Below are 23,437 nucleotides of genomic sequence, written 5' to 3' on the forward strand. Positions count from 1 at the left end.
CTTATATTCAAACATGTTGCCGATCTAGAGAAACGAGAAAACCCTATCAATCATGTTATTACAAACATTAATTATATATCCTCTTTAGACGGCAGTGATAATTAAAATGACGTATAATTAGACTATTGATACAAAACATAATATGCTTATGTTATCTTCTTTTACAAGAAGATGCGCACAAACTTGTGTTGATACTGGATCTTATAAATTCAGGTCAGATCTCAGGTCTTATAAATTCTTTGCTTATCTTATGAGAAAGATGAATTTATATCAAGTAAATCATAAATTAGAATCATATCTTAAAAATCTAACAAATCCAAGGATCAATTGATAAAGAAAAGAAAAAAAATTCAAGAAAACATTCTTGACTAGGTTGGTAAGTACATGCAACTCTGGAGACGTTTGAAATGTTTTTTTATTATTTATCAAAATACATGAATTCATTTATTTAAAAAGATGGTCGAATCACTGAACGAGAAAACGAAAGAATCAATAAATAAGATTACATGAGAATTAATTATATATACTTATCTCGAGAAACACTAATTATTTTCGATAATTAAAATTAATCAACGAAATAGCGAAATGACACGCACTGTCTAAATCTAAATGGAAAATAAAATAAGTATAATAAAATGTAAATTATACAACTCTTAAAAAAATTGCGCTTATAGGATTATTCCCTAGATAGGGTCTAGATATACACGGCATATACAAAGAAATATTCTTATGTCATCAAACATATGCTCCGCTATAAACAGTTAGAACATTTTACACGTGTAAACGGCTTTTTTTATTACTCACGCCGTCAAACAATCGACCAGTCATAATCAGACGCACGCTAGATAAATATTTATCTAGAATTATACACGTACGATCCCAACTTGTCTGTCGTCTCTTATCGATTAAACTATCTATAGTTTAAAAAAGGAGAGAGAGAACGTACGCAAATCGCGCTACTTCTAAGAATTCTAGAGAGACTTTATTGTCAAAATACAAAGATTAATTGAATTAAATAAGTAAATCATTAAATAATTCATCTTATCGATAGCGACGAACAATGCAACGATAAGATCAATAAGAAAAAATAAAAAAAAGACAAATAAACGGCTCATTTGTGAAAGGGACACATTTGCTGTTTTGTCACATTTGAATTCTATAAAAATCTTATCAAAAATTAATAAATTTATTTAATCTCATTTTATTCATCTTATTATTCATCTTGCTTATATAGAGAGATAACATTTGAAAAATTAAGAAAATAGGAAAGATGTTGGTAAAATTTTACGAAAAAACGCAAGTCTCTAATAATATATGCATTGGAAATTTCTAAAAAAATAAGGCTCTGCTTTTTAATGATTTTAACTTTTGGAAAGTTAAATCATATTTCGCAGCGATCCTTTCGAAAAATTATTATTTCTGAAATGACATGGCATTTCTTATATAAAATTATACAATCCTATTTTCGAAAAAATAATTCCGAGTCCCTTTACAAGATGCAACCGTTTAAATGTAAAATTCTACACCTATATACTCTGCTTACCCGGCTCGCGATTATCCTTTGCAAGAATCCTTGCTGGCATCCTCGGCGAGACGAGTACACTAGTGTGTCGTAATACTGACAGTAAAGAGAATAATTGCTATCAACGTTAAAAATTAACCTTGCCCCTACTGTCTGCCCCTCTCCCTCCTCTCCTCCTCACTTCCTCTTATCCTTCTTCTCGCCTAAGTTACAATTATGAATCACGGTTACAATTATAATTAACACTTATCTTCTATTTTATTTTTATTGTTTTCGCGATGTTTTTGTTATTTCTCGTAGTATACAACCTACGCAAACATTCCGGATTTCGTACGCTGGGCCCCGATTCAATTCCCTGGAATAGACAATCGCTGATATATCTCTGATTAAAAAAATGTGATTAATAATAATATTGTTTCTCGGTTAAATTAAATTAAATAATGTTTACATTTATAAATAAACAATACAATAAAATATTTTAATAATAATAAATTTATATAATCGCCATTTTTACATAAAACAAAATGTGTATATAAATTAATTTATAAAATTTCAAACATATATACTTGGACCAAAAATTTAGAAAACTTGAGAAAAATATCTATAACATACTTTCTAGAAAATCCAGGAAACTGAAAATATTATTTCGGGGAGAATGTGATAATGATTAGCAAGCAACGATGACTGACATCGATTGTGCGCTCAGAGATGTCCAGGAATATCCGGTATAGAATACATCTTGTACATCTATATATGTATATATGTATACACATATATATGTATATATATATATAAAACAGTATAAAACGCTTATATATTAACGTCCCGAGGCAGTTGACGTATATTATATCGAACGATAATGCGAAATTATACCGTTATCGCTCGCGATAAATCAGCTTTTAGAGAAAATATCGCGCAAATGTGACGCATCGAAGTGCAATTCCGCGCGATTATATAAATTTTTTTTAACCACAATATTCGAATACACTTTTAACTAAATTTGCACGATGAAATAAGTGAATATACACATATAAAACAATTTACATCTTATATATTTAGATAAATTAATTTCCAAATTTTAACACAAAAACATTTAAGTACCTAAACAAATCTTTTCTTCCTTAAATCTCGAAACAGAAATTTAAAACCTTATTCACTAATTGAAGAGTCGGTTGATTAAAATGTACGCAAATTTGTACATATAAATAAAACGCGGCTAGCTAAATAAATATAGATTTCCAATATATACAAAGAAGAGTGGTGATAAGCTTAAAAATAATAAAAATGATAGGACGCCAGTGATAACGGAACGCAGGTAATAAAATTCTCAACACGCGCGCGAGAAGGAAGACTGCGCATTTCCATCTTTCCGTTCTTTTCGTCCATCAAACAATCGGAATGTTAGGATAGTCGAATCGATTCGTCGATTGTGTAAAGCAAATTCGTTTTTTCAAAAATTCGCGCAAAAAAACAGTCGGATTTTTTAAATTACTTATACGTGAAATTTTTTGACAATTACGTATTTTTTATGAGAATATAGCGATGTTATTAAAAAAAAATTTCTAAAAAAATCCAAGGTTTAATAACCTCGGACGATTAGGTAGTAATGTGCATCCAGATATCGACGTTCTCTCTCGCCAGAGTACACAATTAAAGGGACAAAGAGATGAACGAAAAATGTGAAAATCTACTTATTTCAGTAATTCCATTGCTTTATCTGATTTTTTATCTTCATTGTCGATAACGTAATCGACAGACAGGTCTGCTATAAAAGAATTAAATGAAAAAAGCGAACAAAAAGAAGAAAAATTTGATGATTTAATTTAACATTATTTCACCTTCAATGCTATCTAATACGGGTCTACTGAGAGAAATGTGGATTTCTGATATAAACTATTTTTACGATAATACAAATACTACTGTAAAGCAATTTTACGCGCCTATTACAGTTACTTATCTTATTTATTTATTTTTTTTGATACTTTTAAAATTTGTTCCCAACACAGAATTCCAATTAATTGGCAGAACTATAATCTTCTCATCTTATAATACAAATTTCCAAAAACCGTAAAAATAAAAATCACAATTCAACAAAGAAACAAAATGATTTATGATTAATTGAATAAATTCACTTTTAATAACAACAGCAGGACATTTCGCTAAAGAATCTTTCTCCTCTCTCCTTGCTTTCGGAATGTTTTTACAATTTTCACACTATATTAAAAATTCAGTAATTGTCCGACAATAAAAAATGTGCAGAAATCACTCCACGTTTTTAATGTTCTCGAACTTATCGCGAATACAAATTCACACTTCGCATCGTCGATTCACACTGTCAGTCGATGCATTCGAGAACAGTTGCACCTCGCCAAGATGCATAAATATCCGTTTAGGCGTTTCCCTTTACGTAACTGCGCTCCATACCTACCAACTATAGGGTGTCTAAAAGGAATCGAGCAGATTCGTGTAAACCACGAAAATGATAGGATAAAAAATCGCATCCAAGATACCCAGAGATTCTAACGCGATTCTTGTTATCTTAAAATTGATTTTTCTTGACTAAAAATTGTAAAATCCAAATGTTGGAGAGCGTAAAATTTCAAACTGCGAATTCGGAAGAATCAAAGTTCTAAAAATTTATATGATAAAATTTCTGCTTGATTCGTTTTTTATGATGCGTGCAGCTGTTTTCTTTTATGCGGCAACGTACATACGCGACATAAAATCGAATTTGCTTTCCAATCACACACGACACGATAACAAACGCAATTGTAACATAGTAATATAAAGCTACAATGTGGCTTTTCCACGTTCCTCGCGCGTTAATTCGAACCACCGGACTCAAAAAAGATTATTCATTTTAATCTCAAAAAAAATTTTTTTTTATTAAATATTCAATGACACAAAACGTTATTCTCGCATTCTTGACACATACAATTTATCGATCAAAATCAAAGGAATCGCGCGATTTTTCCAAAAATCGATATCACGGACAAAAATAGTCCTTTCATAGGATTTCAAGAAGGAGTAAAAGTTCTAAAAGAGATGAAAAACTCGAGTAAAATTTGTATCATCGAAATCGAGATCGCACAATTTTTTCATCAAATCAAAGACAAAAGGTCCTTCCCGCGAGATCATCCTCGAATCAGAACGAGTGAATTTTTTGAACAACAATAATCTTGAGAATCTCTGCTCGCGCGAGATCCGAATCAAGATCAAGATCCTCTCGATGCCGCGACCTTCACGAAAATCGAATACTGAGTGATTTCGCTCGCGAGGATCGCTTAGAACGAACGGACATGCAGAGAGAGCCAAAGATTCTAAACAAGGACCTCCAGACTCTCGCGCGAGCGAGCCTTTTGCTGTCCGCACTTGCCATTAGCCTGCACTATCATGGCAACCGATTGGCAACCGGTCTCGGACGCCATCGGTCGCATCGCCGGCATCGCCAACCTGAGCTTGTACCAGAACTTACGACCGCCGCTGCCAAAAGAAGCGGTCCCGTTGCCGTTGCTGCCGTTGCTGCCACCGTCCTGCCAGCACAGGATCGTCAATCGATCAAACGAGATCACGTCGACGTCGGGATGATCGCGTCGCGATCGCTTCGCGATCGTCGTCGTCGTGCTCGGCAGGCTCTTCACCGAGATGACAATCGTCTTCATCGGCAACGATGACAGCTGCTTCAACGCCGCGCCAACGCTCGCGTCTGTCCAGATGTTGCCTAGGGATGCTGGGCTGAGCACGACGATGATTCGCCGGGCCGTGTTGGCGTGCGGGCCGATCTCCAAGCTCCCTAATAATAATATGTCATATTTTTATAACAAATAAAAATTATAATTTATTTTTATTATAATTTATTTAAATTTATAATTTATTTTCTTAAATAAGAAATTTATTTTTTAAAGAGATGTTTTTTAAAGAGAAACAATCTTAAGTTGGAGAAATTTTTCTTTTTAATTTGGAAACTTGCACGTTGATTTTCCAAATTAAAAAATATGTCAATTAATTTCAGGATAATATGTCATATAATATAATAATAATATGTCATATTTTTATATCAAATAAAAATTATAATTTATTTTTATTATAATTTATTTAAATTTATAATTTATTTTCTTAAATAAGAAATTTGTTTTTTAAAGAGATGTTTTTTAAAGAGAAAAAATCTTAAATTAGAGAAATTTTTCTCTTTAATTTGGAAACTCTTGCGCGTTGATTTTCCAAATTGAAAAATGTGTCAATTATTTTCAGGATAATGAGATGGACTCTCAAAAATCCAGAATGAAACATATTCGTTGTTACAATCATTATGGGAATGTACGAAAAAGAGAGAGAAATGTGCGAACAAACCTCGAATTTTCATCAGAAATGTCGCTTATGTATATGTCAGAATGTTTTTTTTTGTGAAACGTATATTCGAGGTCCGATTACAGAGTCAACTCTCCGGTAGAGTGCTGAATTTTGCACGTACGCTCCCCTTTTTCGAGGCACTCTGGAAATATTGTCCGCCGGCAAAGCGGACGGCTGTGGATTTCACGGACGATAAAGTGAAAGCAAACCGACGTTATGGTGCGAGCAATAAAAAGCTGGCTGCCCCTCCCTCCGCCCACTCCGGTAATGTATGAGTTTTACCTCGCGCCACCGTGTATATCCCAGCCTTGATGCAGGCAAGCTCAGCAAAAACTGATCGACCGAATAGATGCTGGCGTTACGCTCCGTTGTTTCCAGAGAAAACTTCGTTAACTTAGAATGGAACAGTGATCTACAATGTGCTGAATGTGTGTGTGTATGTATGTGTGTGTACATATATGTGTATGAAAATGTGACGGAGTTTGATTAAAATCACTATTAAATCAGAGACTGTCGAGAAAATAGTGGCCCTTCGAATAGTATTCCGATAGATAGCTATCGAGGGTGGCTCGACTCGGAAAACGTATCTCCTGTAAGATTCAGGAAGAAACATTTTATGAAAAAGAGACTTTGATTTTGCATCATACGAATAATTTATCGCCGTGATAATTACAATAATTTTCTCTTTCGCGGAAAAATATCTTGAATTTCTGTTCTTATTAAAAGTTGAGCTTTACTGAAAGAGAAAATTGAAACATGTTTACTTTTCAATAACTCCTTCTTAAACTAGTAAAATACGACTCTGACTTTATAAAATTATTTGCGATCTTTCATCGATGCGAACAAAATAATTTGCAAATCATGATTTTAATTAGACTGGGAAACTAATTAATAATCTTAAAAAAATATATGGGACTTGATAGAAATTTCATTCAATTAACGTGTCTTGTTAAAAATTTATTCGAGGCTCTTAAATAATATATATCAAACATTCATATACATACAATGTGTTCGAAAAATGGTATAAAGAAAACACATAATTGTTTCTAAGAAAAAATATGTAATTTGCAATTAATAATTACATATTTTTTCTTAAAAACAACTATGTTTTTTCTTTGCACCAATTGATTCCTCTCATTATTTTGTACATAAAAGTATTAAGTTAAGATAATAAAAAAATGAATATTTTACTAGATATTTTATGGTTTATGTAAAATTAAGAAATTATTTCAAACCTCATAACTCGAAAAGTACTCAATGAAAAAATATTTTGTTATAGTGTTTTGGAAAGCTCTCGAAATAAGCTATAAGAATATTGAATAAAAATTGGAGGTTTCCATTTAAAATTCTAAAGTTGACCTTGAGAGCTCCTCCATGGTTACGCTCAAGGTCAAATAAGTTTTGCTATTTGATGCATTTGTTGAAACCCAACAATTTTTGTATGAAACATTTTTTTCTAAAATGTCTCGTTTTCAAGATATTTTACCGGTCCAGGCCTTTTCGAACACATTGTATATTACTAATGTATTCGAAATTTTGATTAAGTTGAAATTTCCGGATCAACGGAGATCTCCCGTAAGTGTCGGGATTAATGAATCGCGTTAAAATCGATTGACTTATCATCGTCATTCGCGGGCAACTTTGATGGGTCCATGAGGTCGGGAGAAAATTTACGACTCTCCTGCGGATACGCGAGATCTCCGGCATCGCTTTGACAGCGAACTTTGTTCACATTGACTATTAAACGACCGCAACCCACCGCTGCGAAGTTTGCAGTTCCGTTAAATCTCGAGTTCCTTTCGCTCGCGCCAGCCTCCCCCGGAGCGACTCTGCGGCCATCACGCGCAGACCGGATGCAAAGTCTCATAAGCCGTGTAATCGGGATATATAGAGTAATTAGCCGACGGAGTATACCATGTGCCAAAGGTGTACACGCGATCAAAGATACGAGTTGCCTCGAATACAGGCTACATAATGCCCGCATTGTGCACTTTAACGGAAGACGGATAAAATACGCTCCACTTTGCCCTGCAATCGGCTTAGAATAGTAAGATAGCTGCTCGGCTAATTAGCTCGTTCAATGTTGTTGTGTCCGGGAGCAAAGTACGGAATCTGATAAATGTACGAGACGAGCGTAATGCATCTTACACATTTGGCGTGATCAGTTTAGCAGGAAATAATAAGCCGAGCAATTAGAGAGAATGCCTTGTATAGACATAATTATTTTTAAGATAGTAAGGCAATTTAATCGATATATATTTAAGATTTAATCGATATATATTTAAGATTTAATCGATATATAAATGACACATCCTACACTTCATAAACTTTTCTCTCTCTCTCTCTCTCTCTCTCTCTCTCTTTTAAGGCAGGTTGTTATTTTAATTATATTCGTATTATATTATATTACTTTTATTATCGGTAAAATACTCTCTTCAAAATTAATAAAATTCATCTCAATGTTCTTCAGCTTCTGAATATTTAATATGGAAGATAATTTCCATTCTTCCATATCTCCATTATTCGTACTAATTATTTCATTATTAATATACATATTATTTTTATTATTATCAATTTTGCTGTTAACAAGAATGAAATATAGAGAAAGTTTACAAGAGAAAGTTTAAAATCTTCGTCATTTCTCTTGTTTCGGTTTTCCTAGTTTCTCTTTTTTTTGCTATGCTCATTTAAAATCGATTAACAATAATTTCTAATAATTTCTAAAAATTTTTTTTTAAATACTGAGCCCATGCAAACAGTAACCATTCAATAAATCATTAATGTTTTCTTGTTAATAGTACACGCTCTATATTTGTGATCTTTTACGCAATTAAAGACATTCTACTACATTTTTCCTTACTAGCAGAAGAACCATCTAACTCTTTCTTCAAAATTAATAAAATTCATCTCAATGTTTTTCAGCTTCTGAATATTTAATATGGAAGATAATTTCCATTCTTTCATATCTCTGTTATACTAATTATTTCATTACTAATATACATATTTTTATTATTATCAATTTTGCTGTTAACAAGAAATATAGAGAAAATTTACAAGAGAAAGTTTAAAATCTTCGTCATTTTTCTTGTGTTCGGTTTTCCTAATTTCTCCTTTTTTGCTATGCTTATTTAAAATCGATTAACAATAATTTCTAATAATTTCTAAAGATTTTTTTTTAAATACTGAACAGACTCATACAAAACAATAACCATTAACTAAATCATTAATGTTTCTCGTTAATAGTAGCACGCTCTATATTTGTGATCTTTCACGCAATTAAAGACACTCTACTACATTTTTTCTTACTAGCAGAAGAGCCATCTAATTATTGCAATTTATTTTATTATTCACCAGTTATATACATGTGTATAAAATTTTCTTATCATATCCTTCGCGATCGTTCTTACATCTCTCCTCCCTATTTACGTGGTCCACCGCACTCTCACCTATCTCTCGGTAACTTCTCGGTCCGAAAATGGCGCGGTAGTATATATCGGGGTCTCCGTGCACCTAATTCGATATCGCGGCTGCCGCGGAGACAAACGAGACACTCCACGAGGCCAAGAGAGCGGCGAACTTTCTAATTCAATTTGCCAAGTTGCCAAGTCGCCGTGATTCCCACGATTCCCGCTGAAGGATCCCCATTACTTCCGGTTATATCGCGGTCCGCGAAGACCACCCCCGCGTGTTTCTGTCGTGGATAACGATCCCACGACTTCAGGATCGGCGGTTCCTTCCGTGACACCCGCCCGGTTGTAAATTTTCCCCGTGATGATATAAATTGCCCCGACAAATGCCTACCTCCGCGACGTAAAATGGATCACGCTCGACCGTCGCGTGAGCAGCGAAAAAGAAAAGGAAACAAAAAAAAAACGAAAGAATTGCCCCACATTGTTAGCCACGTTGCGGCAATTTTGGTGCTGCAATTGGATTGGTAAAGAGCGATGGAACAAAAGAACGAGTCCACTCCGATATTTTGTCCGCTGACTAGTTTTCTATGGTTTCTACGCGAAATTCGATCAGACTGAAAGAGCCTTTGTAATTCCTAGGACATTCACGTAATTACATATTTTCACGTTTCCATTTGAGAGAAATAGATTTCGACTGAAATTTACGTTTCATATATGTCGATTAAAATAGCAAAAACATTTAAAAATTTATATTAAAATGACCAATCTAATTTGGACTTATTTCTGGATTGGATTTTGACAAGAGTTTGCATTTTTTAATTTTACATTACACCTCTATTCGAACTATTTGCATATCTCGATTCGACGCGGTCTTAATTTGCTTTAATCCGATTTGATAAATAAGGAATTCAATTCTCATCTCTCGCGCATCGCTTCGCACATCATGTTTGATCTTCGGACTAATTTGCATCCGCGCTCTCAATTAAACCGTCCGGGAAGCGCGGGCGTCCTTATTACGCGCCTCTAATTCCTAGTTTATCTCGAAACCGCGATCGATCTCCGTGTATTCTCCGCAAAGCTAATTCAATTCAGCGCTATCACACCACAATTCGAGGGGGAGAGAGAGGGAGAGAAGTGGCTTTTATTTGGTGCTAATTCATAAGCTGCACCCCGTAAAATTGTTTATCGATCCGTGTCGTCGTCGCCGAATAGACTGTAACAGTAATTCGTGGCCCACATTCGCCACTATATTCGTGCTACTGAATATTTACCTTCCCTCCCTCACCCCCTCGTCCTCTGCGGCGCTTATACTTGCCGCATCGCCGCGGGACGCACCGCAAAATAAACTCCATAGGGAGTCTATCGAGCGCAAGTCGTTTCTCTTTTTTCCCTCCATTCTATGTCTTTTCTTTGTTTTTAAAGGAGAAGAGTCTCGTTCCTTATGTAACGCGATAAGAATCTCCTGCTGAATTGTACATAATGGGTGTCATAGATGGAATACATCCGACAGCTTCGCTGCCTGTTCGAAGAGAATCTGATTCAGAAAAGCGAGCGAACGAATAAATAAATAAGACAATTTAAAAATTTTTTTTCAAAAGTGTTGAGGATGTTACTGAAGAGAAGATTGAAGGAAGATTTTTAAAGAAAGCTGGTAGTCTTCTTCGAGATGAGACTCTGATATTATGTCTGCTACTGCGACTACGTAATTATTCGAGAGGAGAGTCGAAGGAGGTCGTCGCTAATTAACGGGAAGGTTTACTCACAATTGTGATTCTGGTGAGACAGCTCCAGCGCCGTGCACTTGTATCGATGCCTAGACTCCAGGGTGGGTATCAAGATACCGATCACCAGGTTGGAGTCCTTCTCGTGATAACACACCAGTGCGTCGCATTCCTTCCCGTCTACAACATACAATCATACGTGTTCATCTCTTCCTTTGGACCTAGATCAGCGACACAAATCTAGTAGATGTTTAATCCCCTTAGATGTATAAGAGATGGGTTTCTTTCAAGATTTTGCGATATATATTTCTTTGTAAGGATTCTTCTTTAGAATTTTTAGACAAAGATTTTTAATCTCTCGTTTTTCAATTCTAATAATTTATAATGAAAACATTTTTCTGTTATTCCAGGTTTTTCAAATTTTTCCTTTCTTCTAAAGAGATTTATATTCAAAGATATAAAACAATTTTAAAGAATTTTTATAAAACTCTTAAAAATTATATATATATATATATTAAACGAAATAATTTAAAAGGAAAAACACAGATCAACTTGATTCAAAGACAGATCACGTGACTTTTCAGCGCGATAAAGGAATGTGATCGCGCATTTCGCGTAATATTCTAGGGATATTCGCGCCCCTTTATGAATATAAAGCAGAAATTTGGCGTCTCTCCGCGAGCCATTCGATCGTGAGAGTGAGTTTAAATGGGACGGGGGGTAAATGGGGGCGAATGTAATAATTCGCGCATTATCGCTTCCGTTTACTCGAAATTTATACTCGCGTAGTCAGAGCCGCGCGTAACCGTTCACTCGAGAAATAGATTAAATCGTTATCGCCTGCACACTATTATACGCGTAAAACGTCCGATAGAGGTAAATAATGTGTTCCATAATGGCGCTTATATGACGCAACCGGCGGTTAAGGAAATCGGTTACGATGCGCTTTTACCTTTTATCATAATCCCGATGATATTTACGGATCGTTTATGGAAAGCTTAAAGATTTAAAAAGGAAAAAAATTGAAAGAATAATATCCGCGAAGATTAAAGTCATAATTGATTCCGAGGTCGTTTAAATAATTAAAAAATACTGCTTGATAGCTTGCTTTGTATTAAAGTAGGATATATAATGTATATTAAAATCTTCCCATATTTGTATATTCTGAAATTAAATATTTTATTACTAATTTATTACTAAATAAAAGTAGAGTTGTATCTTTTTTGAAAAATGTAATTCATAAAATGTAATCTAAAAATAATAATTTATAAAATGCACAAAGATATCTAAAAAGCAAATTTTTTTCTCAATTTGATGTTTTTAACATTTATGTTATTCTGTTGATGTAATATTTTGTTATTAATTTAATGAGATTTATTTTTATAATGGCGTTTATATGACGCAACCGGCGGTTAAGGAAATCTGTTACGATGCGCTTTTACCTTTTATCATAATCCCGATGATATTTACGGATCGTTTATGGAAAGCTTAAAGATTTAAAAAGGAAAAAAATTGAAAGAATAATATCCGCGAAGATTAAAGTCATAATTGATTCCGAGGTCGCTTAAATAATTAAAAAATACTGCTTGATAGCTTGCTTTGTATTAAAGTAGGATATAGAGCGTATATTAAAATCTTCCCATATTTGTATATTCTAAAATTAGATATTTTATTACTAATTTATTCTTAAATAAAAGTAGAGTTGTATCTTTTTTGAAAAAATAATTCATAAAATGTCTAAAAATAATAATTTATAAAATACACAAAGATACCTAGAAAGCAAATTTATTTGTCTTAATTTGGTTTTTTTATCATTTATGTTGTTTTGCTGATGTAATATTTCGTTATTAATTTAATGAGATTTATATTAGCATATTTTTTACAAATAAATTTTGAAAAATTTTATGAAAAATACCACATCTCTGTAGTTTATTTTATAACATAAAAATTAACTTGAGCAACATATAATTTAAAGCAAAAGAAATATTATCGCTCTTTCCTGTCCAGGAGTATTTCAAATTACTTAAGACAAAAAAAATTCGTAGTTTTATGAACAAAAAAATTTTTCATAATTATATGGGGGGGGGGTTCCCATATTCGATATTAAAACGATTTATCCGGCGAGTGTGCGTTGTTTTCAATCACCATAAATCCCCGAAAATTTCAAAATTCTAAAGTCCATTCAAAAAAATTCTGAGCGACAAAAACGTAACTTTGTTGCGCTCGATTTCTCACGAGCGAATGAATCTTCCATGACATCGCCGCCTTGTACGGGGATGACGAGTGAAAAAGAGAGAAAATTACGGCGATTATCGATAAATTCCCGGAACGCGCGGCACGGGACGCTACTTCGTCATTAGCGATCGTTGCGGTGAAGTCAGTTTTCTCCGTCGTCGGCGAGATCCTCGGTGACATAAGCGACGTATCATTTCTGTGTCGACCTAGCGTGGTGCAGCCGGCCGGATAATGATATCTCGTTGCATGGCTAATGCCACAAATTGCGGCTTCACATAATTGGGACCCGACGCGACGCCGCAATTCGACGGGACACGAGAATCGAAAAGAGACATCGGGAAAATGACTTGAGAAGATTTAGGGTGTCATTTAGAGACATTTATGTTCTCTGAAACTTATTTAGACTTCTAGAAAGCAGAACATTCTAGGAAAGATACGAGAGAATCTTGTACGATTCAAAATCCAACCGTTTCTCAAAATTATAGATAGGTAAATTTTTTTAAGAACGAGAGACGTGATCCTTTGAACGTAATATATTTGGAATTTTAATTTTCTAAAACTAATTTTAAATTCTAAAAATTTCTTGAAAAAAAGCAAAACTTGATTGAACACTAAATGCGTAATTAAATATAGATAATATATGATCTTTAATTAATTTAATTAATAAGCGTTAAATTATTAAGCATAATATGCAAAGGGACAGTTTTGTAATGAGTTATATCGTTAAATCGTTCATATTAGAGTACATCTGAAATATTAAAGCACCAGAAAACGACATGGAAAGAGAGAAAGAAAGAAAGAGAGCGAGAAGCCCGCATAAAATCCTTTGAAAGTTCCTGCCCTTGGCGGAATTAGCGTTACTTAAGTAAATTGCGAGAGAGTAGGAAGAATTAAAGTGCGATCAGTGGTGAGCAAAAAAAAATAAAGAAAGAAAGAAAAAAAAAGACATGGCTCATTAAGCTTCAACTAAATCGAGGCTCCTATTTATGCGAGCTCTTCCTATAAGAGAGAATGTCCCGCAGAAATAAAAAGAAATAAACATTGTACCGTCTTTTGTATCTTGCAAAAATATTTCTTCTTTTCCTTGCTTTTAGAAAGATTGAAATTCAGTAGAAATCTTCTCATGAAATCTTTTACATTTTTACTTCATAGAATTCTTTTTTCAATTTTAGGCTATATTTTTAAGAAATTAACTCTTGTGATTCTTTTAAATTGAAATAAATAAATAGATAAAATATTGTTCTTAATTCGTGAGATGTAAAATTCTAAAATTGTCATGAGAAGAGATTAAAAAACTAAAGTTTAATTTTTAATCTTTTTTCATTCTTTTCTTTAAGATACATTATACACTTTTACGAATTATTATGAATTAATTGTTATTCTCCCACAATTTTATAAAAGATAATATATAAATTTTATACAGTTAGATCTTTTCTACAAAATTAATCTTCTAAATTTCCCATTTAAGATAAGCAATCTTATAAAAAAAAATCACCTCTTTCAATTTGCAATATATAAGACTTCCTAAACGATGCAATTGAAAAAGGAGAAAAAAGGACTTTGCGAAGGATATTAAAACGCAAATGTCCGTGAAAGGATTCTCGTGGGGCTCGGTCCGCTATCAGCATTATTTAAACAAATCGAGAGAACAACGAAGCGGGACAAAACGGGAGGTAGGAACGACGGGAAAAGGAAGCCGGAAGGATTAAAGCGGCGATTGGCGGCGTAAGGGAAAAAGGAAAAAAAGGATCAAGGAACAGCCACTTTAATTTCCATACCGGAGTCTCGCGGTACTTCTCACGGTAATTAAGAGTCGCAATTAAGTGGGCGAAAAAGCGTCGCTGATAATTATCCGGCAGCGCCCCAAATTTGTTGCCGCGAAAAAAGACAGACCGGTAAACGAGAAGCAAACGAAGTCGAAGCGAGGATCTTTAAAATCTCCTTAGAATCTCCTCGGGATTAGGGAGCGAAATCCTCGCGAGCCAAGCGCGACTTCGGATTTTATGTCCGACCGTATTTCCGTCTTTAGACAATGAGATCCCCACCGTTTAAGGATCTTTGAATTAGGAAAGTTTGGGAAGGCAAGGATACAGTGTTACATCTACAAAATTAAACCCCAATCCATAGAGATTCCTGGCACATTTTTCCAGTTCCAAGATTTTGAATCTGTACGGATCTCTTTTTGTTTTGTGGAAGCGTATTTTTATTTTTAAATTAAGAGATTCTTGCGTTTTAGAATTTTCTTAAATATTTTAAAGGAAAAAATTTAGGAAAGAGATTACGTCTTGATCCTACAAAATTGAATGCTAGTTCTTGGCTTTCTTTAAAATCTTTAAAAATCCTTTCAAAATTCCAAAATCCAAGGATTTTAGGATTTTCTCAATTCGCAGATTTCTTAATAGAATTTCTCTGTTTTCGAGTGATGTGGATCGTGCGAAGAAATTATTTATGAACTCACCGTTTTCCTCGAGGCGACCAAACTTGTCTTTGTAGAGTAATGCGAGTGGCAGCCAGCAACGCGCATAAAATGCACCAGCTGATAGCAATAGGACGAGAACGAGGACTGCCAACAGAAGAGACTTCCGCCAGGATCCGTTTGGAAGGCTTAACGCAAATTGCGGTTCTGCAAATTGAAGAAATTCGAAATATAATACAAAAGAAAGTTAAAGCATAATACAAATAGAGAAAAATATTTAATTGAAAAATTTGAGCAATTATCATCTTATTCTATGATTACTTGATAGAAACAATGAATCTTGAGAGTTAAAATTTTCAAATACGATTAATTAATTATATACATATATACACATATACTTCTATTATATATTAAAATATAATAAATTGATTAAAATTTTTTCAAGATTTTAAAAATGTTTATCTTTAAATAAAATAGCATAAAATTCTAATAGAAACAATGTTTTAATATTAAAATATTTCATGTTTTAATAGGAAATTTTAATAAAAAGTTTCGCACAAAATTAAAACACACATTGCATTTTTTAAATGCATTGATATTAGAAAACAACAATAGGATAAATGTCCATGATGTTTAATTTGATAATAAATTAAATTTGAGGTTCATTTAAAAACGAAAATTTATTGCTGCGTAATGTGTTGTATTAATTTAACATCCGACTAATTTGTCATAACAATTAAATTCAGATAAAATAAGTTTCAGGTTTGACAGGCAGATACATTTTTCGACCATTTCCAATTTTAGTTATTAAAATGAATTCGATGCTAGATTCTTTTTACGCGAAAACGCATCGAAATTTAGCGAACACATTTTGCATCAAACCGTAATAAACTGTAATAGCCTGGTTATAATGACAAACAAGATTATTTTATCATCATATTTCAGATTTATTTCAAATAAAAATTTTGAGGGTCGCACTCACAGAATTAAATATTAAATTTAAAGAAATGTATTATACATACATTATATGAATATTAAATTTTTTAAATTTTAATGATATTTTAAGGTAGTTCAATTTATATCTAATTTAGAGAAGTTTGATTTTTAAAATTATTTTTTTCATTGAAAATGATAGCATTATGTATTATAATGGAAAATATTTTCAATAATGAAAGAAAAATTAAAAGTTTCGAAATATTTTTACTAACCTTGTCGGTACAGATGAGCAGGCAACGTAATCTCCTCGTCGACACCATTGCTGACTTCGCATTTGTACTCGCCATAATCCTCGAGAGTAACGTCCTCGATCTCCAAATAAGAGCCGACTATCTGATCGTTCTCTCTGCAAACACAGAAATGCGCATAAAAATTATTTAAACTACCTCTAAAAGAAACAGACCAAAGCTTTCTAAAATTTAATTAAGAAAAAAGGACATTTAAATATAAGAAATTTTTTATTTTTTGAAATATCAAGAAAATTTCGGTTTAATGAATATTGGTTTAGCTTAATGTATTATTAAATAAGTAAATATTGATTAATTTTTTTTTTCTTTAATCATAGATTTAAGGAATTAGAGGTTTGCAACGTTAAAGACTTGCGTATCTAAGAGGATTATTATATCAAAATTTCAATTTTTAATTATTTTTAATTATTTTTAATCCTCTACTGTATCTTATATAAAAATCTTTGTCAATATTTGATTGTCAAAATATTTATCAGTGGTTAAATGTCTAATAAAAATAGTTTAAGGATTTTTCCAAGTATCTCTCATAAATCTTACGTCATCAATCTACATTTAGAAAAAGTTACGTGTCCATTCTATTCCTTGACATAAATTTAATAAAAAATTTTATCACGGACATTCGCCATAATTGAACGCTATTCCCTGAGCTATCTAGAACTTTTAAAATCTCGAATTACACACCTCGCGCACAGACATTACAATGCGAAAAAAATGCTGCATTACCGCTTTTTTTCAGGCACGTTTTACAATCTAGAATACATTGAGGAGCACGTATGTGTTTTTTGCACCGCCGTAATCATTTTTTTGTTTTCTTTTTTTTGGTAGTTGTCGACCAAATGGTTGTCTCTCTTCTACCCAAATTTTCCTTTCTCCTTCAAAAAAAAAAAAGAAAAAAAAAATCCGTGTTTTATTTTGCGGTGCGGCGAGCTGTGCGAGAGAGTCGAGGGAGTCCGTGCGTCCTGTTACACAATCATTTAACGCATGGAACGTTTCGCCATGCTAATTTAATTACGAGCGGCCGGGCGACTTACCCGTGCAATTAATTCCCACCGCATAATTTCATTCATTCGGCCCTTTCGCTCGTCCGTTCCCTTCGCCTTCGGTTGCAGCGCAACAAAAGCGCACGTGGAAATGCGGATGCAAACAAATAAATTTGGCGTTTCGTAGCCAACGAATAGAGAAAGAGAGAAAGAGAGATAGAGAGATAGTGCGTCCAATTAAAGTTCGATGGAATAAGCTAAAAACAATGAAAAATTAAAGTAAATTAAAGTATCATTAATTGAATAATTATTAGATAATTTTGCGAAATCTAATTATAAAAAGATGTAATGATATAAAGATTGAGTTATCATAATAAAAGTACATTTCAAATTCGCAAAAGCAATCAAATTCAAATCAAATAAGAAGGAAGGCTAGGAACATAATATTATATTAAACATAATATTATTAAATACAACTTAACTGAATAAAAGAAAGAAGTCAATGTAACAAAATAAAAAGAAATTGAAAAGAAGCGGTAATATTATATGTGTGTTTCTTCCTATTTGACTTTGAAAAGGACCCAGAGCAGGATCGAAACGTCGTCGACAGTACATTTTAAACATATACAGGTATTTCTGCGCTTTTTATTCTATGTAAGATAAATAATTTTACAAAGTTTCTATCATAATATATTATTACCATCATGCACCTGCGTCTTTGGTTCTTAGCCTTCTTTTACTTCTTATTTGATTTACATCATTTGAACCCCCATTTTTACATTTTTATATTTTTACTTTTCCAATCAAATTCAATTGATAAAACTCACAAAATGTAAAAATTTCGTTCGATAATTAAATTTCGCCAAATTATCTTATCTCTTGCATAAACATCTGCGATGTTTCAGGTTACGGTAAATTTATGGAAATGTAGAAAGTTGGAGAATTCGTATAACATTACTCTACGATTTTAAAGTCAGATATGATATTACGGAAATACAATTCATGGTATAATCTACACATTTAGAAAGATTTACACATTAACGCGAGCAAAATGGATCGATGTATGAATTCTCCGCGGTTTTAAACAATATTATAACTTTAAAAAGATGATACATTCCTCCCAGTATGTCAAGGTAGTTTCATCAATTCATTTCTATCATTTTCTCGCAAAATATTAAATTTTTAAAAAATTTTAAATTATTAAATTTTTAATTGTTTTTTCAATTCGCGTAAAAATTCCGCGAAATTGTGAAAAGATTCAGGGAGACGAATATCTGGTGAATTCGTCTGTGTGTGTCGTTCTGATTAAAATTCGATTTGCCGCGATTTATCCGATCTAAAGGGTGGAATCGAGCGAGAATTTGGCAGCTTTTCATCCCCGCGTCGCCGACCCGATTTCGGGCGCTGTTTGTCGTTCGCTGCCCACTATTTAGCGGATCGAAGCACGCCCGAGCGTGACGTTTATGTGCTCGCGATGACATTTATGAGAATCGTGCAGTTTGTACATCGCCGTACCGTCTCGCTTTCTCCGCAATTTACCAGCCACGCCGGCCAAATAAATCGCGTGCGCTCTCGCGATATCCGTGGCATGACACAGTCGATAATAGATCGAGGGGGGAGAGGGAGGGCTGAACTCTCCGTCTCTTTCGCAAGTCGTGTCAGGCAAGGATGCTGGGGTTCCATATACACCATGAGCATTTCGTTGCAAGAGGCTTTTCGTCGAATCCGCTTTGAAGAGATCCTTGAAATTTTAAGTCAGCGGAAAAAAGGCCATGAACGTTCGACGTCGTCGCCGACTTGAATCGATGCTTGAAATATATATTATTCGAAGATCGTTGCGATCTAAAGTGATTATGTGCCCTAGACCTTATATTGGGTATCCCTTCCAGGTATCGCGGCGGCTTTTTATTCGATTAAACTGACGCAAGCATCATCGATTCATTTCTACGAACGCTATAAATTCATGCTCGTTAAGTTGATTAAAACTATTCCAATTGATGGCAGTATATATATATATACGTCGAATTTTCATGGTCAATATAGCTTCCGGCGCTAATCGATTGATCGCATCGAAAAACCGAGTGTCGAAAAAAATACATCGCATAACATATTATATGTATGGATTAAAATATATAGATAAGATTTATTTTTTGTGTAAATAAATTTGCATATAAAAATATTTTAAGATTGTGATAAAATAAAAGTTAACACCGATATTATTATTTATGATTTTTTAAATATTAGCGGAGAAAAAATATTATACGAATCGATAATTAAAAATATATCAATACTTAAAACAACGATTTCAATTATTTTTCATTATTAGGAAGTTAAAAAACGACGCTTTTATATATCTATGTAACATAATTTGTTTTATTTTGGTCTTTTAATCGAATGAAATTTATGATTGACAATAGAATAGAAAACCATTGGAAAAAGTACAATGAAATATTGACTAAAATAATAGAAAGTAAGAAACTTATAGTTTATTTATCAATTTAATCTAGTTAACAGTTTTTTAATCAATTTAGTAACAGATTAATCGATACATACATATATACATATGTATATATAAAATTAGAAGCTATATAATTATGATATTATGTTCATAATATACAATTGTAATACACACATATAATATTATATAATAATATAAACTGTATAATATATAAATGTAAAAAGTGTAATAATAGTGATTATATAATGTAATGAATAAAAAAATGATTAATACATTGTTTACCACAATAATAGTTTTTACATTGGTCTGCGCAATTGCTTGCACTGCAATATCGTGTAGTTTCTCTTTTAAAGATTAGTTGGCCGCAATTAACGGTTAATTGCCGGCACAATTGTCGCAATTATTGCTCGATACGGAGCGTTAGAAGCGGTCTTTTTACTTAGAAAATTTCGCATCATGCTCGTTTGGCGAATGCGATCGTGTGACACGATATCGGGTTCCGATTGAGTTCGATTCGTATCCAATTTTAGTATCCGTGTTTCGTCACCGATATATATCTAATTTTTCCACGTCGAGTTGCATTTATAGACATGCATTTTAATGCTCGATTCTCGGAATAAACGATCGATTGCGTTTGGAAATGAAGAATTCTCTTCCTTCGCCCGCGATATTTTTACATGCATTATTTTATAAATATACATATACAAATATTTCGAAAGCGCATTGGGATAAATCGATTAAACGAAATATTATAAATTCTTAAAATTTATAATAATTAAAAATATCCTTGCAAACAAATAAATATAAAAATACCAAAAAAATATTTTTTAAAGTATTTTTATATTTCACAAATCACTTTTTCAGTTTGAAAGTTTATTCCGATTATAATATCCCCTCGAGTCCAAATAATTCGCGTACGTAAGAGATTTATTTTTTAATAACGAGAAAAAATGTTAATTAGATATAATCGGACAAATTAGATGAAATATCTTGCGTAAGCGTGATGTATTCATAATTACCATAATCGCAATTTGCATTAGTGACATAATAAATCACTCAAGAAGCGGAGAACGCAAAGTGTACGTGTATAAATAAAAAATAAGCAGTCCTTATCTCCGCATCAAGGGAAGCGTCACGTGAGAAACACGTGCGACGTAAGTGCGAAAGCAAATTGGTTGTAGAACGAGATGCGTCGCGTGACAAATTAGCGCGTTCGCGGGGGAGGGAAAGGATAATTATTCACGCGCCGCGTTTTCTCTCCTTTCCCCTCCGCCCTCTCACCTTCCCTCGTTCACGATAATATCCCGCGATTAACGGATGCGTTTAAATCCCATAAACTTGACAGTCGAAATCGGAGCAAGCGCACCGATAATGCCCGATCGCTAATTTAATCGAGCAAATCGCGCGTAAATCGATCATATTAGCGAACGAGCTCGACCCGCTCGAAATGGCAAAATGTCTGGTATTAAGCCTCGTCTGCGAATTAACAATGACATGTTTTATTATGAGCGACGAGATTCGTCCGGGTTTGGCGAGAATCCGAAATACCTCGAGACGTACATAACGATTTATTTATCGATTCGACTTTTGAAAGCGAGCGAAAATTTATAACTATAAAATTATTCCGCGCTGGATATTTAATATTGACAAAATTAATCCTTAAACAATTATTCAGATTAATAATATATTTTTTTATATTTTATCTTATTTATGTTTTAAATAATTTTTCTCTCATTTCTTTTATTTTTTGCAGAAATCTGTTTAAGATTTCAATTATTAAGACTTCAACGTATTCAGAAATAGCTACTTCGATTGCGCTATTCTTTTCCAAAATATTGAAAAATTGCGTTAATTCTTCTCTCGTTTTTTCTCGTTCGCGTTCATTTTGTTCCATTCGCCGCTCGCCTTTTTTGACCCTATTCTCCAACCATTAATGTGTCGAATCTCGCGCTGCTCGCGAGCTTTTTTTCCTCCCTCTTCCGCCCCGGAGGGCGGATTACATGGCATTTTCGCTACGAGCAATCGATAATCTCGTCCTATTGAAGAGAAAAATAGTTTCGTTCGACGAGCGTAATCTACGAATCGAGGGAGGACGGGGGAGGAATTGGAGCGGAGAGGAAAATGGGGATAGCGACGATAGGAAATGAGTAACGAATTTCAAACAGAATATAAAAAAAGTATCGAGAAATGTAGAAAAAACAAATTCCAACAAAAAAACAAAGTAATTTACAGAAATTAATCGAATAAATGACTTTCGTTGGGAATTTGTAAAAAAAAATTAGAATCTCTGTGAATTTTTAACGAGCTATTTTCATATAATAATTGTGTGTCTGTATAATTTAAAAACAAATTTCTTTCTCTTTATTTTGCATCTTTTCAACAATTTAAATGTATATATTATTCTCTGAATCTTTTTAATGATTGTAAAAAATTAAAATATGTATTGTTTTTTTTATAATGACAAAGATATGTATATTAAATGATAGTTTACGTGATTATTGAATAATGATTGTGTAATCTCTGGCTTGTCCAATCTATGTCGATTCTATCTTGAATTGTCGAGCGCGCGCGAGTACTTTATTTTGCTCGTCCTCTTTTTCCCCTTTTCATTTCACCAAGAATCGGCATTAAGCCCATTGTCGAGTTCGATATACGTTGGATGAGTTTTAATTAAACCCCAATGACTGCGCGCGCGTCCTCTTTTACTCGCGAGGCTCATCTTCGACATCTTGATTAATTAAATCCCCCAGAGATTACAATGAGCGCGCAACCCAACGTTTTATTGTAGAAGGATATCAATAGCACAATGTTGACATAAAAGTGGGTCGAATAAAAATCTGAAAGGGTAGGAGACAATTGAGAGAATATGTAAAATCGTAAAAATATATCTTTATTACTCGACTATCTCGTCAAAGAAGAATATCGCGATGCATATGCGATTTTTTTACTGACACTTTTACGTTATTCCTAGAATGTTATTGTCATTGTCATTTTTATTATCGTACTCATTATTTATCAAGTTCCAGCAAGTTTCTTAACTCAAAGGGCTTATCTTTAAACCGTATCTTAAATCCTGCATATTTAAAAAAAATGGAGATTAC

General features: G+C 33.3%; 1 protein-coding gene across 2 annotated transcripts in view; it reads right to left on the reverse strand.

Moving 5' to 3' along the window:
* Positions 1 to 397: 397 nt before the first annotated feature.
* LOC145968913 (single Ig IL-1-related receptor) overlaps positions 398 to 23,437 on the reverse strand; it is a 137,573-nt gene continuing 114,533 nt past the window's right edge. The window contains exons 4-7 of one of the 2 annotated variants that reach the window (XM_083094803.1): positions 16,863 to 16,996; positions 15,697 to 15,861; positions 11,046 to 11,183; positions 398 to 5,315 (exon numbers count right to left, since the gene is read on the reverse strand). In XM_083094803.1, coding sequence (XP_082950929.1) covers positions 4,843 to 5,315; positions 11,046 to 11,183; positions 15,697 to 15,861; positions 16,863 to 16,996 — 910 coding nt within the window. In that variant the 3' untranslated portion in view covers positions 398 to 4,842. The remainder of the gene's footprint in view (positions 5,316 to 11,045; positions 11,184 to 15,696; positions 15,862 to 16,862; positions 16,997 to 23,437) is intronic. The other variant, XM_083094804.1, reaches the window with a different exon arrangement.

This window comes from Camponotus vicinus, unplaced genomic scaffold (assembly GCF_025532165.1).
Source record: "Camponotus vicinus isolate PSW18456_S1 unplaced genomic scaffold, iyCamVici1.0 SCAF_3, whole genome shotgun sequence".
Classification (NCBI taxonomy): domain Eukaryota; kingdom Metazoa; phylum Arthropoda; class Insecta; order Hymenoptera; family Formicidae; genus Camponotus; species Camponotus vicinus.